The sequence below is a fragment of the Canis lupus genome, chromosome 30 (genome assembly GCF_011100685.1).
Source record: "Canis lupus familiaris isolate Mischka breed German Shepherd chromosome 30, alternate assembly UU_Cfam_GSD_1.0, whole genome shotgun sequence".
NCBI lineage: Eukaryota > Metazoa > Chordata > Mammalia > Carnivora > Canidae > Canis > Canis lupus.
The window spans coordinates 8,762,515-8,780,162 of NC_049251.1; the positions used below are offsets into that span (position 1 = coordinate 8,762,515).

The 17,648-nt window shown below is 43.6% G+C and overlaps 1 protein-coding gene across 1 annotated transcript in view; it reads left to right on the forward strand.

Annotated features, from left to right (window-relative positions):
• Positions 1-295: 295 nt before the first annotated feature.
• RTF1 (RTF1 homolog, Paf1/RNA polymerase II complex component) overlaps positions 296-17,648 on the forward strand; it is a 56,672-nt gene continuing 39,319 nt past the window's right edge. The window contains exons 1-2 of the mRNA XM_038580120.1: positions 296-505; positions 15,619-15,729. Of these exons, the coding sequence (XP_038436048.1) occupies positions 296-505; positions 15,619-15,729 (321 nt within the window). The remainder of the gene's footprint in view (positions 506-15,618; positions 15,730-17,648) is intronic.

Here is a 17,648-nt window from a genome sequence, read left to right on the forward strand (position 1 = left end):
CCTGAAGTCGCCCTAGACACTCCAGCAGTTGAAAGGCTTGCCAGAGTGGACCCAGATGCTTGCAGCACCAGTCCACGATAGGTACGTAGCACACCAAGCTTCGGCCCCGCAGAAGCAACACACCCAGCTTCCAGAGGCCCGCGCAGGGTATGCGACCGCGGTCGGCTGTCCGGAACCCAACCTTGTCGGGCCCGCCTCCCACGCTGCGTCGGGGGTGGGGCAGGGCGGGGCGCCGGGCGCCGGCGAACGGCGTGCGACGAGCGGGGGGCGGGGCCAGGGGCGGAGCGGAGCGCGCATGCGCGGTCGCCTTTGTGTGGGTCGAGCGGCGGCGGCGGCGGCGGCGGCGGCGGCGGCGGTGGCGGTCCCACTGGCAGGCGGGCAAGAGGGGAGTCCGGGCGGCGTCCGGCGTGGGAGCCGGGGGACCACCATGGTGAAGAAGCGGAAAGGCCGCGTCGTGATCGACTCGGACACGGAGGACAGCGGCAGCGATGAGAACCTGGATCAGGTGAGGGCAGGCCGCGAACGCGCGGGCCGGCGGAGCGAGAGGGCTGAGCCCGGGCCACCGGAGCCTGGAGCCGGCCGGGCCCAGGGCCTCCTGGCCCGAGCTCCTGGCCCGCCCCGCACCCTGACCTCCGCTGCCACCTCGTTCTTGTCCTCCCCGCAGCGCCCGGGGTCCTTGGAGTCCGGCCGGGGCCTGGAGACGGAGCCCCGAGGACTTGGCGCCTTGGGCGGGGAGGCGGGGCAGGGACCAGGCTGGTGGGCCTCGGGCTTGGGGGACCAGCGGGGTCCGTGATCTGCTCGGGTCAGATCGGAGCGGCGGGCTGCAGGCCTGGAGATCCGGGCCCAGAGAGATAGGAAGTATCGTCCGCCAACCCGGGAGGCTGGGAGATTTTGGAGGAGGTGCAAGGGTGAGTGTGGGGTGGTGGGGGCGGGGGGCGAGATGATGCAGGCTCTGGAAGATGAAGTTTTTCAGACAAGAGATGTGGACCTGGAGGAGAGGCACCCTTAAACAGTTCTAGGGAACCTCTGTCGTGCTTAATGAGAAAAACTTAAGCTTTGGGCACAAATCTATTTGGCAACGACGGTCGTTTGTGGTTGAGAAGGGTCCCCGTTGAGATGTCAAACCAAAGAAAACTTGAGAGGAGAAAAGAGGCCCGTTGAGATGTCAAACCAAAGAAAACTTGAGAGGAGGAAAGAGGGCAGAAGTGGAGAAATACATAGGACGGCTTGGAAGGACTAGGATTGAGGCCTCTTGGCTCTTTTCATGCAGCATCCCAGAATGCTTTCTTGAAGATTGTGCAGGAACCTTTGAAAGTAACTTTTGGTCTCACTGTCTTGGGGTTGAACTGTTGTTATACTCTAGAAAATATTGTAGGGAGGAAGCTGTCCTTTACAACAACGCTCTAGTGATACTAGATTTAAAGAGAGCCCCCCCCCCCCGCGTGTTTTGTGAACAAATAATAAAAAGAAAGAATATGCTAGAGGTAGTAGCTTTATAAGTTAAATAGAGAGTACTGAACTTAGAATCTGAAATTTTGAGTTCTAGGCTGGCTGTGCTGTTTTTCTAGCTATGTATCTTTTTGTCTGTAACCTTAAAATTTAGATACATTAGCCTTGAGTATCTAATTGGACTATTACAAGGATCAAGTGTTTGTAAGAATTAATATTGGTACAAGCACTTGCAAACCGAGGCTTTTGTGTAAATGGCTGCTTCTTTGTATTAGGCCACAGGTCTCAGGACTAAAGTATTAGAGCTTAAAAGGAGTGGACTTTAAGGAGGAGGGACTGGAAGTGTGTTGAAGAAAAGAGGACTGTTTTGAAAATGGTGGTATGGGAAAATAGTGGAACTTTATCAAAGGGAGAAAATCATGTTTGGGGATAGGAATTAAAAGTTGAAAATGTTCTGGCTGAAAGGCTCTTGAAATTTACAAAACTATAAAAAATCCATTCTTGGCTGGAAAAGTTTGGTTGATAATTTTAGACTGGCATTTGGGAGGATTAGATTTTTTTTTTTTAATCCAGAAATGTAGGTATTTGCAGTGAAAACATCAGCTACCATTTACATAGTGCTTGGGGTGAGCCAGTCCCCTCAATCAGTGCTTTATTTACCTTGTCAAGTTTTCAAATTATGGTGGAATTGGTATTATTTTTCTCCATTTTATATATGAGGAAGATGGAGATTGAAGAAGTCATTTACCTAGATTAACACAATTTGTTAGTGGTAGAGTTGAAATTTGAACTCCACATCTGCACGATTGTAAGGCACATACTCTTCACTATACCAACTTAATCTATTAGTCTTTTAACTTTTTATAGTGCAAAATGAGAAAGATATTTAATGGTCATTTTCCATGTTGCTAGAATTCATATTTGTAAAGTACTTTGAATAATTTGGAGGGAATTGTTACATCAATTAAAGAGATTATATGGGAGCTTCCTTGGTAAAGCACTCTGAGACCTCTGTTCCTGTGATGAATAAAGTTTTTTTCCACAAAATTCTAACAAATGAAATGAGTTCAGAGTTTTCTTTTTGTGGTAGAGAGGTTTTACCTGATCCACAATGAGCTCTTCCAGAGTGGACACTGGAAGGGGTTGCAACTTAAACCCAGCTCTGTTTATGAAAAGAAATTAGCATAAAATTTGTAAGTAATACCTAATTTAACAGCAATTTCAACTTTCTCCTCTTCAACTACACTTATTGGCATTCTTTTTTTTTTTTTTTTTTTTAAGATTTTATTTATTCATGAGAGAGAGAGAGAGAGAGAGAGAGGCAGACATACAGGCAGAGGGAGAAGCAGGCTCCATGCAGGGAGCCCGACGTGGGACTCGATCCCGGGACTCCAGGATCACGCCCTGGGCCTAAGGCAGGCACTAAACCTCTGAGCCACCCAAGGATCCCCACTTATTGGCATTCTTATATCAGATGGGAACCAGATCAAAATTCCCTTTCCCTGCATATCCTAACAGAGGTACCTTTGCCTTCTATCTGTTTAGTGTTGCGCTAGGCTCTCAGAGGAATCAGTCTGCCCTCTAGAACTTTTCACCAGAGACCTTTAGCAGAAGTTCAAAATCAGGCTGGTTTGGGGGTCTTTGGAATCCTCAGAACAAAATTAATGCATTTGGGCCTTTCTAAACAGGATGTCTTTGGCTGCTCCACCTAGTTTTGGGTCTTCATTAGGGGTATAGCGTCATATTTGCTGTCTAGTGTAAGGTCCTTGTGGAAAAGACAAAACCATAACAAATCTAAGTGTCTAGTGTGAGAGTGAAGCAGTTAGAAAGGAGGTCTTTTGTTCCTGGGTTTTCCAGAAGGGATTCTAAGCCATTATGCTAGAAATATTTCCAACTTAGTCCTTGCTGAAGGTGAGGCAGGTAAGCCTACTATACTGATTCTTCCTGGTGGTGGGAGGAGGACCACCTGTGTCAGAAACTCTCTCGGTTGCTTATTGAAAATGGGATCCCTGGGTGGCTCAGCGGTTTAGCGCCCGCCTTTGGCCCAGGGCATGATCCTGGAGTCCCGGGATCGAGTCCCGCGTTGGGCTCCTGCATGGAGCCTACTTCTCTCTCTGCCTGTGTCTCTGCCTTCTCTCTCTGTATCTCTCATGAATAAATAAATAAAATTTTTTAAAAAATGTACTTTGCGGGGGCTCCCCGACCTACTGAATCAGACTCAGGAGATAGAGCCCTGGACTCTGCGTTTTTACCAGGTAGGGTCTAGGTACTTATTTATCTTAATGATCGAGACCATATTCTGTGTGCAAGGTAATCATTTTTTTTTTTTTTTTGCAAGTTAATCTTTTTTTTTTTTAAGTTAATCTTTTTAGTATGATACTCTAGTTGGGGAGAGAAATAGCCTCCCGACCCAGCTTATAGTGTGTGCACAATGGAAGAAACTTGACGGACGTATTTGAGGTAGCAGAGCTGTTGGCTGTACTGAATCTCTGAAGCTATTTGAATTGTTGGGATGCTTTTTTATTGAGGCCTATTTCCTTTTTTCCTTTCTTCATCATGGGAAGAGATGTGTAGGAACTGAATCAAAGTAGTTTAAAATTGCTTTAACTGGGGCAGCCCTGGTGGCGCAGCGGTTTAGCGCCGCCTGCGGCCCAGGGTGTGATACTGGAGACCCTGGATCGAGTCCCACGTCGGGTTCCCTGCGTGGAGCCTGCTTCTCCCTCTCCCTGTGTCTCTGCCTCTCATTCTCTCTCTGTGTTTCTATGAATAAATAAATAAAATCTTTTAAAAAAGTAAAATAAAATTGCTTTAACTTTTAAAAACTCAGACCTTTGAGAATTTGAAGGATTTCTTTTAAAATGTGGCCCGATAGTGACCTTATTTTTTTTATGTTGGGCACACCTTTTCTTCAACATTTTTTAAATGATTTATTTATTTGAGAGAAAAAGAGCATGCAAGCAAGCGAGTGAGCACCCTTGAGTGGGAGGGACAGAGGGTAAAGGAGAGAGAATCTCAAGCAGATTCTGCACTCAGCATGGAACTGGAAGCAGGGCTCCATCTCACAACCCTGAGATCATACCCTCAGCTGAAACCAAGAGTCACATGCTTAACCCACTGCACCACCTGGGTGCCTCATCTTCAGCATTTTAAAGTTGCAAATCCTGAAGATACTTGCTTTTGGCACCTCTTGGAAAAGAGTTTGAAGCAAACCTAGGGTTTTTTTGTTTTTGTTTTGTTTTGTTTTGTTTTTTTACTCTATCACGTACTTATTTGGAAATAATGAATGTCACTTTTTGTGGAATAATATTTATGCTGTGGGTCTTATAAAATGAAAAGCATCCAAGATAATAAAGGAATAAGAGTTCTCTATTCAGATCAGTATAACTCAGTATTTCTGAAAACTTTGTCTTTCTCAAGAAAAACAATGAGCTACTTGCATACTGGAATGCTTTATTTCATAATTTCCTTTCTTATTTAAAATGGTGATGTTAAAAAAATAAAATAAAATGGTGATGTTGCTGTGTCCTCTTCTCTGCTCGTGATACTTGTAGCAATAATAAAATTTGTGTTTGAAAAAATAGGCCCCTAAGTATTTTCTGGGAGTTATTTTTAGATATTAATGTAAAAAATATCATTGTTATAAAGTATCCTTCCATAAACCTTCCCCATAAAAGTTGGAAATTTAAAAGTTGTGCCTCTTTTATGTTAGAGCAGAATTTCATAGAAGTCTAAGATGAAAAACTTGTGAGAAGTGTCAAGTGTTAACCTGTGAAGTTTTAATTTGTGTCATGTTGCAATCCAGCTTGATGTAACTCATTTGCTAATTTCACTTACCTTTTCTGTGCAGGGGAGATTGAGTCCCCTGGGAGCTTTAGCGAAGAGGCTTTTAGGAAAAATTCAAAACCCATCTTTGAGCACCAGATCTATTGGTGTACTTATTGCTCCCTTTCTGAACTGTAAGTTCCCCAAGGGCAGAGATTGTTTATCTTGCAACAAATGTGTTAGACAGTATTAGGCACTGAGGCTATTGAGTGAACAAAATGGAAGCAGTTTCCACCTTCAAGAAGCTTAGAGGAGACAGAGGGGGTGGTGAGTGTGGGGTAAGCTTTGCTCAGGGTCTTTTCCTCACAGTTTGACTAGAGGCTATAAGGGAAGAGCAAGGATACTGTGAGAGTGTGACAAGTGATGCTATACTACGGTGGAGGGAGTAACACTTAAACAGAGTTGGAATATGTGTTAAGGAAAAGATTAGGGTAAACAGTTGAGGCATGTTGAGTGTTCATGGCTGAAGGACTAGCATGCACAAAAGCATTGAGACAGGAAGGACCTAGCACCCTAATGAAACTGAAAGAAACACACAGTGACTGGAATTTAATGGGTTGAAGAGAGAGAAGGTACAAATGAAGCTGTAGTAGTCCCTGTTTGGACCCTTTGAAGATGAGAAAGTCAGTTTAGTGAATAACAACCAGCATTAAAAATGAAAATGAAATTGAATCAAATAGAAAACATCAAGGGCGCGTGGCTGGCTCTGTTGGTAGAGCATGTGACTCTTGATCTTGGGATTGTAAGTTCGAGCCCCATGTTGAATGTAGCATTTACTTCATTCATTCATTCATTCATTTATTTATTTTTGTAGCATTTACTTTAAAAAAATAAAATCTTAAGAAAGAAAGAAATCAATCATGTATCAGTCTTAGTAAAAAGGATTATTATAAAAAAAGAATTATTGTTATTACCGGTATTTTGTAAAAATACTGGCTCATGAGATATAATTGATCTTACTCTGCGCTGGGGTTAAAAAGTTCTAAAGTTATTTGTAGGGCCATGTCGGTAATGTTAAAGGGCTTGATTCTGAGGGTAATGAGAAACCACTGAAGGATTTTAAGCTAGAAAAGGCTTCAGGTTTGTCTTTTAAAAAGTTTGCCTAGGTTGTCAGGTGGAGAGTAGCTTGGAGAAAGGGACACCAGTTAAGTGGTAGAAAGAGGAGTCCAGGTGAGAGATGGTAGAAAGCATTAAGTTCCACTAGAATGGAAGCTCCAGGAAGGCAAAGCTGTTTGTTCACTATAGTATCCCTGCACCTAAGACAGTGGCTGGTATGCGGCAGGTACCCTGTCAATGTTTGCTGAATGAATGCCTGACTTGGAGTGGTACAGTGCTTACAGAGGCAACAGGAAGTAGATTTGATTGGACATAATATTCAGAATAAAATGAGAGAGGACTTGATGATTGATTGGATGTTGGGAGTGAGGAAGAGGAAGTCCTAGCATGAGATGGGGAACCTAGGGGAAGATTAGGTATAAAGGTGAAGAGCATGAATTCCCTCATGGATGTGGAGTTGAAAGTTGTTTGTAATGAGAAGGGGCACCTGAGTGGCTCAGGGTCCTGGGATGGAGCCTCACATTGGCTCCCTGCTCAGTGGAGAGTCTGCTTCTCCTTCTCCCTCTAACACTCCCCCTGCCTGTGTGCCTGTGCACACGCTCTCTTTCAAATAAATAAATGAAGCCTTTAAAAATAAAAAAAAAAAAAGTTGTCTTTGAGTTAATCTAAGTGGAGATGTCAAATAGGTAGTTGAAAATAATGCCTGCCTAGGGCACCTGGGTGACCTGGCTTTGGCTCAGGTCATGGTCTCAGGGTTCTGAGATTGAGCCCTGCATTGGGCTCCACTGTCAGTGTGGCATCTTCTTGTCCCTCTCCCTCTGCTCCTCCTCCTCCTGGCTCACTCTTGCTTGCACACTCTCTCTTTCTCTCTGGAATAAATACATAGAATCTTAGAAAAAGAAGGGCCACGTGGATGGCTTAGTTTACTAAGCATCTGCCTTCTGCTCAGGTCCTGGGAGCAGGGAGCCTCCTTCTCTCTCTCCTGTTCCCCCCGATGGTATGTGTGCATGTTCTCTCTCTCTCTCTGTCAAATAAATAAAATCTTTAAAGAAAGGAAATAGGGATCCCTGGGTGGCGCAGCGGTTTGGCGCCTGCCTTTGGCCCAGGGCGCGATCCTGGAGACCCGGGATCGAATCCCACATCGGGCTCCCGGTGCATGGAGCCTGCTTCTCCCTCTGCCTGTGTCTCTGCCTCTCTCTCTCTCTCCTCTGTGACTATCATGAATAAATAAATAAAATCTTTAATTAAAAAAAAAAAAAAAGGGAACTAAGGGGATCCCTGGGTGGCGCAGCGGTTTGGCGCCTGCCTTTGGCCCAGGGCGCGATCCTGGAGACCCGGGATCGAATCCCACGTCGGCTCCCGGTGCATGGAGCCTGCTTCTCCCTCTGCCTATGTCTCTGCCTCTCTCTCTCTCTCTCTGTATGACTATCATAAATAAATTTAAAAAATGTAAAAAAAAAAAAAAAAAGAAAAGGGAACTAAGTAAAAACCAGTAACAATAGTAGAATTTAAAAAAAAAATCATGTGCCTTTTGTTTTTGAATGGGTTGGAAAATGATTTTGTCAATTTTATAACTGTGGGCATTTATACAACTCAGTTTAACTACAATTATAATTATTTGGGAATCATGTGAAATATAAAGGATTGTTATACTGCCACTTTGGAATTAACTCAGAATGGTTTGGGCAGCCCGGGTGGCTCAGCAGTTTAGCGCTGCCTTTAGCCCGGGGTGTGATCCTGGAGACCCAGGATCCCTCTGCCTGTGTCTCTGCCTCTGTCTCTTTCTCCCTCTGTGTCTCTGCCTCTGTCTCTTTCTCCCTCTGTGTCTCTCATTAATAAATAAAATCTTAAAAAAATAAAATAAAAAATAAAAAGTTTTTAAAAACTCAGAATGGTTTTTGTATATATGTTCATTGTTTTATTTTTCTTTCAATAAAAATAGTAGAGGGGCACCTGGGTGGCTCAGTTGGTTAAGCATCTGACTCTTGATTTCCGTTCAGGTCATGATCCCAGGGTCCTGGGACTCAGCAGGGAGTCGCCTCCTATCCTTCACTCCTCCCTCCCTGCTCCCGTTTGTGCAATCTCTGTCTCAAATAAATTAATAAATCTTTTCAAAAACATGATAAAAATAATAGATGCTTGTTTAAAATAGTTCCAACGGGGATCCCTGGGTGGCGCAGTGGTTTAGCGCCTGCCTTTGACCCAGGGCGGGATCCTAGAGACCCGGGATCGAATCCCACGTCGGGCTCCGGGCATGGAGCCTGCTTCTCCCTCTGCCTGTGTCTCTGCCTCTCTCTCTCTCCCCCTGTGTGACTATCATAAATAAAAAAAAAATTTAAAAAATAAAATAAAATAAAATAGTTCCAACAAAACAAATACCATTCTGTCCCAAAAAACATACACATAATGGCTCCATTCCTTACATCTGAAAGGTAACCAAGTATCCACCATTGAAATCCTGTTCCTCTGCCTATAGTTTTGATATGAAAGAATCATATCATATCATATAATTTTCTGGAAGGGTGGGGAAGGAGGGAGAGAGAGAGAGAGAGAAAGAGATGGGGAAGAGCAGAGGGAGAGAGAATTTTAAGCAGGCTCCACGCCCAGTGCAGAGCCAGACTTGGAGCTCCATCTCACAACCCTGAGATCATGACCTAAGCCCAAATCAAGAGTCAGACACTTAACTGACTGAATCATCCAGGTGCCCCCACATCTCAGATTTAAACCTGTGTGGGGACGTGTGGGTAGCTCAGCAGTTGAGCGTTTGCCTTTGGCTCAGGGTGTGATCCCGGAGTTCTGGGATTGAGTCCCACATCGGACTCCCTGCATGGAGCTTGCTTCTCCCTCTGCCTATGTCTCTGCCTCTGTGTGTGTGTCTCTCAGGAATGAATGAATGAATGAATGAATGAATGACCAACCCGTGTGAATTACTCCTCTTTCTTCACTATCTCTCTAGTCCTCCCTCTCTCTGTCCTGTGGCTACTTCCCCGGTCCAGGTCACCATTCCCTCTGATGACACTGCTCTGGATTCCTCATGACTCCTTCCTGCACTCCCACCCTGGCCCCTCTGTCAGAGTGCTCTTTAAAAAAAACCCTCTGGGAGTGGTTACTCCCCTTAAAACCATTTGATGGCTTCCCTTTGCCTTCAAATAAGACACTTGCTCCTGATCCTGCTTTATAAACTCTGGAATGATCTGGTCTCTTCTTACCTCTAAACAGCCTTACTTTGTTCTCCCCCTTGCCCTCTAAGCTCCAGTCACACGGTTCTCCTTCAGTTCTTTGACCAGGCCAAGCTGTTGCCATCTTCAGGGCCTTAGCTATTCCACCTGGAGATCTCTGCCCAGAGAACTGCACCTCTCTTTTCTCCTTCATCCAAATGCAGTTGCCTCAGAGTAGCCTCCGTGGATCACCCTATCACAGATATGTTCCTCATTCACTTGGTTCACTTCCTTCTTAGCACTTATCATGAGATATAACAAGTTTTGTGTTATTGTCTCCCTCACTCATTTTTTAAACTCAAGGTCAATGACTGTCTCCTTTTTTCATGAGTGTCTACCCATGGCTTGGTGGTACATAATAGGTGCCGGTAGTAGGGCCATCTGTCCCAGTTTGCCTGGAACTGAGGAGTTTCTAGAATTCAGGACATTCAGGTGCTAGAACCAGGACAGTCCTGAGCAAACCAAGATGTTTGGTCATGCTAGCTGGTAATAATTATTTACAGTAGTTATATTTGTGGAATGAATAAGGGGAAAAGAGCTCAGCATGCTAATTAGCCATAAAAACCTCCGAGGCCTATCCATATGGGCTTTTAGTCTCATTTCTGGGGTATAGAATATGTATCCCACTTTCATGTGATCACGGGAGGTTTGATTTAAGAGATGAGATTTAATTTTCTTTAAGTAAGTAGGAGGGAGCTAGGTTGCCTTATTGCCAATTGATCCTGATATAACCTCACAAAAAGTACACTGTGAATGATGGTGTAGGGGAATTAAATCTTAAGGTTCATGAGTCTTCATGTATTGATGGGATTAGAATTCTAATCTTAACCAGAATAATACTGTTTTAACAAACATTACCTTGGTGTAGTTAGGCTTGCTTTATTTTAGGGTCTCAGTTTTGACAGTCTAGTTTAATGTTAAATATGGCTTTTAAACAATGTTAATGAAACTGCTCTAGAAGACAGATGTGGTGTCCTACACAGCCATACCTTTAGTATATTGGGCATTGGACTTAATTTAAGCAGATCTTTAGTTCAGCTTAAATTTGATATACCATGCTGGCACCCCCAACTGCCATTCCCTTAGACAAACACCAAGAAAAATAGGGAAGGTTTTCACTGGATGAGTTGAAATATAGGGACAGTGATGAGAGAGCATCACTGGACATGCAGAAACGTCTCAGCAAGCATGGTACTGTTGAATTGTACTGGCAGGAGAGAGCTGCAGGTGGACCTATACCCTGTGCACAGATCACATTCATTCATTCATTTATTTTTAAGGATTTTATTTATTCATGAGAGATAGAAGCAGAGACACAGGCAGAGGGAGAAGCAAGCTCCATGCAGGGAGCCTGATGTGGGACTCAATCCTAGGACTCCAGGATCACACCCTGGGCCGAAGGCAGGCACTAAACCACTGAGCCACCCAGAGATCCCCATACAGATCAGTTTTATTTTATTTTTTTATTTTTTATTTTTTATTATTATTATTTTTTATGATAGTCACACAGAGAGAGAGAGGCAGAGACATAGGCAGAGGGAGAAGCAGGCTCCATGCACCGGGAGCCCAACGTGGGATTCGATCCCGGGTCTCCAGGATCGCGCACTGGGCCAAAGGCAGGAGCCAAACTGCTGCGCCACCCAGGGATCCCCAGATCAGTTTTAGATTGGCTTTTTCAAGTCCTGGTTGTTGGATCAGTCACTCCTACAGATAGTAGCTCTCTTCACATGTGCCCGTTGAAAAGACCTTTCTGTTGCACATTGGTCTGTTTGGCTGTACTTACGAGCCCTTGGTAGCCTAGGGGACTTAACTATAAAGAGTAATTTGCCATATGTTCCCCCAGTAATTTCCTGTACAATTCTTTTTTTTTTTTTTTTTAATTTTTATTTATTTATGATAGTCACACAGAGAGAGAGAGAGAGAGGCAGAGACATAGGCAGAAGGAGAAGCAGGCTCCATGCACCGGGAGCCCGACGTGGGATTCGATCCCGGGTCTCCAGGATCGCGCCCTCGGCCAAAGGCAGGCGCCAAACCGCTGCGCCACCCAGGGATCCCTCCTGTACAATTCTTAACTTGTATATTTCACATTGTTAAGAATGTCTTTGCTGTCACCACACTATTGTTAATATGGTATTTATGTCATAGGAGAAGAAGGACTATGTCTATCAGATGCAGTTGTTTGTGGATGAAGGAGAGACATTTGTTAGGTTTTTAGTATGGAGTGGAACTTTATCAGGAAGGGAGTATTAACATTTTAACACTTTAGTTACAGTAATTTTTTTTTTTTTTTTTTTAGTTACAGTAATTTTTAATGATTGTCTACCACTTGTTAATGTTCCAGGGCAGGATTTGATGGATAGGTTTCCAAATCCCAGTTGATAATGAGTTGGTGTTAAAACAGATTTCTAGTGCATTTGTGAATCTCAAAGGGTCAGGAAAGAGATCACATCACTTAACAGAAATCTTTCTAAACTTTATAAATTTGCATTAAGGTAATTCAGGGGGAAAGATAATAGTAAAGGCCATATGCCAATTACCAGCAATCCCACTTTTAGGTATTTACCCAAGTGAAATAAAAACTTACACTTAGCTCAGTTGGTTAAGCATCTGACTCTTGATTTTAGCTCAGGTCATGATCTAAGAGTCCTGGGATCGAGCCCCACATTGGGCTCCACCCTTAGCAAGGAGTCTGCTTGAGGATTTTCTCTCCTCCTCCCTCTGGCACCACCCCTCACCCACCTGCTTGCACTATCTCACATGCACAATCTAAAATCTTTTTCTTTTTTTAAAATTTTATTTATTTATATGAGAGAGAGGGAAAGGGTGAAGCTGACTCCCCACCGAGGAGACACTTAACCAAGACACCCAGGTGCCCCTAAAATAAATCTTAAAAAACAACAACTTACATGCACACAAAAACCTGTATATGAACATGTAATTGCTCCCAAATGGAAACCCAAGTATTTTGCAACTGGTAAATAAAGTGTGATACATCCACACAATGGAATACTACTTAACAATAAAAAGGAACAAGCTGCTAATATGTGCTACAACATGGATGAATCTCAAATGCATTATGCTAAGTAAAAAAGCCAATCTCAAAGGTTACATACTATACAGTTCTATTTATATGTTATTCTGTAATAAGCAGATCTATCTATAGGGACATAAAACAGGTCTATGGTTGTCAGAGGATGGAGGGAGGGATATAAAGAGCACTAACTTCCTGGAAGTTAGCCTGAAGCTCATAAGAACACCCTTTTTTTGTATCACAACGGTAACTCCTATTAACCAAATGCAAATTACAGCAATATTTGTGGGGATGATGGAACTATCCTATATCTTAATTGTGGAAAGAGTTAAACTCTATGTATTTGTCAAATTCTTAGGATTTATACATAAGAAAAAATAAAATGCACTAAATTATACCTCAAGGTGTGTTTTTTTTTTTCACAAATTTATTTTTTAAAGATTTCATTTCTCACGGGAACCCTGGGTGGCGCAGCGGTTTAGCGCCTGCCTTTGGCCCAGGACCCGATCCTGGAGACCCGGGATCGAATCCCACGTCGGGCTCCTGGTGCATGGAGCCTGCTTCTCCCTCTGCCTATGCCTCTCTGCCTCTCTCTCTCTCTGTGTGTGACTATCATAAATAAATAAAAATAAAAAAAAAAGAAAAATTTCATTTCTCAGAGCATGCGTACATGAGTAAGGGGAGGGGCAGAGGGAGAGGGACAAGCAGACTCCCCACTGAGTGCAGAGCCCAATGTAGGGCTCAATCCCAGGGCCTGAGATCCTGACCTGAGTTAAAGTCAGATGCTGAACTGACTGAGCCATCCAGGTGCACCTGTTTTTTGGTTTTGTTTTTAAAGATTTTATTTTATTTTTTTTAAATATTTTTTTTCTTTATTTATTTATGATAGTCACACACAGAGAGAGAGAGACAGGCAGAGACACAGGCAGAGGGAGAAGCAGGCTCCATGCACCGGGAGCCCGACATGGGATTCGATCCCGGGTCTCCAGGATCGCACCCTGGGCCAAAGGCAGGCGCCAAACCACTGCGCCACCCAGGGATCCCCAAAGATTTTATTTTTAAGTAATCTCTATTCCCAACGTGGGGCTCAAACTCACATCCCAAGATCAAGAGATGTGCTCCACTGACTAAGCCAGTCAGGTGCCCCCTAAAGTTTTTAAAAGACAGTAAACACACACTTATTGCTGTAATTTGCATTTTGTCTATACGAGTTAATATTTTACAGTGAAAAAGTAGATGTTCTTGGGATCCCTGGGTGGCGCAGCGGTTTGGCGCCTGCCTTTGGCCCAGGGCGCGATCCTGGAGACCCGGGATCGAATCCCACATCGGGCTCCCGGTGCATGGGGCCTGCTTCTCCCTCGGCCTGTGTCTCTGCCTCTCTCTCTCTCTCTCTCTGTGACTATCATAAATAAATAAAAAAAAAAAAAAAAAAAAAAGTAGATGTTCTTATGATCTTCAGCCTTTTCAGGAAGTTGGTATGGTAGCTCTCATCAGTGCAATGAGAAGAGTAAAATTTCATGACTGCTTATGAAGAAGAGTGGGTCAGCTGTTAATCTGAGAAGGTCATATTCTCATTCTGGCCAGTCTATTCCTAAAATAGAAACTGGAAGAAGAAAACAGATACTTTGTAGGCAGTCTATTATTTTAAAATCCATCTTGGCACTTGACCTTTAATTGTAGAACACCATCATCATCAAGAAATAATACTACTAGTATTTATTAGTAGTAGTTTTCTCTTTTTTGGCAGAAGGGAAACATGTTTTAGACTGATAAACCATGACTGAATTTTGAGCTAGGGTTCTATCTGCCCTGACTTGAATCCTGGCTCTGTCATGTACTAGCTGTGTTACCCTGAGTAAATTTTTAACCTCTCCTGCTGCTTAATTTATCTTCAAATAGGGATGATGACAGTACATACTTTAAGATTGTCATGAAGAGGGCAGCCCTGGTGGCGCAGCGGTTTAGCACCACCTGCAGCCAGGGTGTGATCCTGTAGACCCGGGATCGAGTCCCGCATCGGGCTCCCTGCCATGGAGCCTGCTTCTCCCTCTGCCTGTGTCTCTGCCTCTTTCTGTGTGTCTCTATGAATGAATAAATAAAATCTTTTTTTTTAAAAAAAAAGATTGTCATGAAGATTAAATATTAGATATTTAGAAAAGTACCTGGTGCTTAGTAAGTACAGAATAATTTTGGTTTGGTAATGATACTACAGAGAGCAAGAACCAGAGAAATTTCCTTTTGTTGCATTTTTGAGTTACTGGACTAAGTTGATAAGAAATAACAGAAGAGGGCAGCCCTGGTGGCTTAGAGGTTTGGCGCCGCCTTCGGCCCAGGGTGTGATCCTGGAGACCCAGAATTGAGTCCCACGTTGGGCTCCCTGCATGGAGCCTGCTTCTCCCTCCGCCTGTGTCTCTGCTTCCCTCTCTGTGTCTCTCATGAATAAATAAATAAAATCTTAAAAAAAAAAAAATAAGTAACAGAAGAGAGGAACCATGTGAGAGCAAATTCTGGTTCTAGCCATAACTCTTAGTGGTACATCCCTCCCACTGTAATCTGTCATAAATCACCAGGAAAAAAAAATCTTGTAGTTTGTCAGCTTATTCAGAACAATCCCACAAATGCCAATTTTTTCCATGAATTACAATAAGAGGATGCTTGGAATATTAGTTAGACTTGTAAAAACAGTAAACAAATTACCTTTAAAAACATGGGTCTCATATCAGTTTCTAAGATTCAGTACTCCTGTAGCTGGAAATAGTGGAAATAGTGACAATTTGGGAGTAGCCTGCAGTTCACTTTTATAGTCATTTTTCCATTTCAGACATACATTTCCCATTAAGAAGAAAGGGACAGATTTTGAAAACATTTCTTTAGTGCTTAGGAATACTGGCAGTGTATCTGTGTGATAAAAGTCCCCGTGATGACGATTTTCAGTTGAAAGCACAGAGGTAGAAGAGACCTAGGTAAGGTGGGCATTTTGCTATACTTGAATGTTTTTTTCTTTGTTGAGCAAAACTCATGTGTCTGCTTCTGCCCTGTTAGGAGCTCTTGTCTCTGGCAAAGCGGAAGCGGAGTGACTCTGAGGAGAAGGAGCCGCCTGTGAGTCAGCCTGCAGCCTCCTCAGACTCTGAGACGTCCAACAGTGATGACGAGGTGGGTGTGGATGGGCTTGGCCCCAGGGACTGAGCAGTATTCGACGGTCCTGAGTTGGTGACTCCTGACAGCTTCTTTTCCTTAAACTGAGATGTTTCTGCCTGAGATCTACCAGAACTTCTTAGGGAAATAGAATTGTGTACGGAAAGCTCTTGAATTGTCACGTTTCGATGTGTGGTTAGTTACCTAGTGGGCCCCTCTGCAGGGCACTTGTGACTATTGTTTAGTTGCTTGTTTCCAGCCCTGTTGCAAAAGCAGAGGCACAACCTCTTAGCCTTCATCTCTGTTTTATTGGGGTTTTTTTTTCATTGTTTTTATTCCACTTTCATGTTAGAAAAGAAATCCTGGAGGCCTTTAAGTGGCTCAGTCCTTTAGGCAGCAGACTCTTCATTTTGGCTCAGGTCATGATCTTAGGGCTGTGATTGAGCTCCCCCGGCTCTGAGCATGGAGCCTGCTTAGGATTCTCCCTCTGCCCTTTCCTCATTGTGCATGCACTCATTCTCTCCCTCTCTCAAAAAAAAAAAACAAAAAAAAACAAAAAAAAAAGGAAAAGGAAATTCTGTCAAGAATGCCATATATTGGGGCACCTGGCTGGCTCAGTCAGTTGAGTGTCTGACTCTTGGTTGCAGCTCAGGTCATGATCTCAGGGTTGTGAGATCGAGCCTCTTATCAGGTTCTGCATGCAGTAAGGAGTCTACTTGAAGATTCTCTCCCTCTGCTCCTCCCCCAACTTGCACATGAGGACTCTCTCAAATAAATAAATCTTTAAAAGAGAGAGAGGGCAGCCCAGGGCCTGATCCTGGAGACCCGGGATCGAGTCCTACGTCGGACTCCCTGCGTGGAGCATGCTTCTCCCTCTGCCTGTGTCTCTGCCTCTCTTTCTCTCTCTCTCTCTCTCTCTCTCTCATGAATAAATAAACAAAATCTTTTTTAAAAATAAAAAAATAAGAGAGAGAGAGAGAGAATACCATATGTTGGGGTGCCTGGCTGACTCAGTCAGTGGAGCATGTAACTCTTGATGTTAGGGTCCTCAGTTGAAGCCCCACATTGGGTATAGCTTAAAAAGTAAACAAAATATTTTTTTAATTAATTAATTTATTTATTTTAAAGATTTATCTATTTATTTATTTATTTTAAAGATTTATTTATTTATTTATGATAGGCATAGAGAGAAAGAGAGGCAGAGATACAGGAGGAGGGAGAAGCAGGCTCCATGCCGGGAACCTGACGTGGGACTCGATCCGGGGACTCCAGGATTGCGCCCTGGGCCAAAGGCAGGCGCCAAACCACTGAGCCACCCAGGGATCCCCTAAATAAAATATTTTTAAAAAGGAATGCCTGGGGATCCCTGGGTGGCGCAGCGGTTTGGCGCCTGCCTTTGGCCCAGGGCGCGATCCTGGAGACCCGGGATCGAATCCCACGTCGGGCTCCTGGTGCGTGAAGCCTGCTTCTCCCTCTGCCTATGTCTCTGCCTCTCTCTCTCTCTCTCTGTGACTATCATAAATAAATAAAAAATTAAAAAAAAAAAAAAGATTAAAAAAAAAGGAATGCCTGGGTGGCTCAATGGTTTAGCATCAGCCTTCGGTCAGGGCGTGATTCCAGAGTCCTGGGATTGAGTCTCACATCGGGCTCCCTGCATGGAGCCTGCCTGCTTCTCCCTCTGCCTATGTCTCTGTCTCTGTCTGTCTGTCTCTCTCTCTCTCTCATGAATAAATGAAAAAATCTTTTTAAAAAATTAAAAAAAAAAAGAATGCCAAATGTTAGTGGGAAATATCTTAGCAAGACAAGAAGCTTTCTTTGGATAGATTGAATCAGCACCTTCAGAGTGGTAGTGGTAACTTTTAAGGAGGAAAATTCAGCTGTTTGTTTAAACCAAAGTGACTTTTCCAAACTGCTCACCACCAAACAAAACCCTGAAA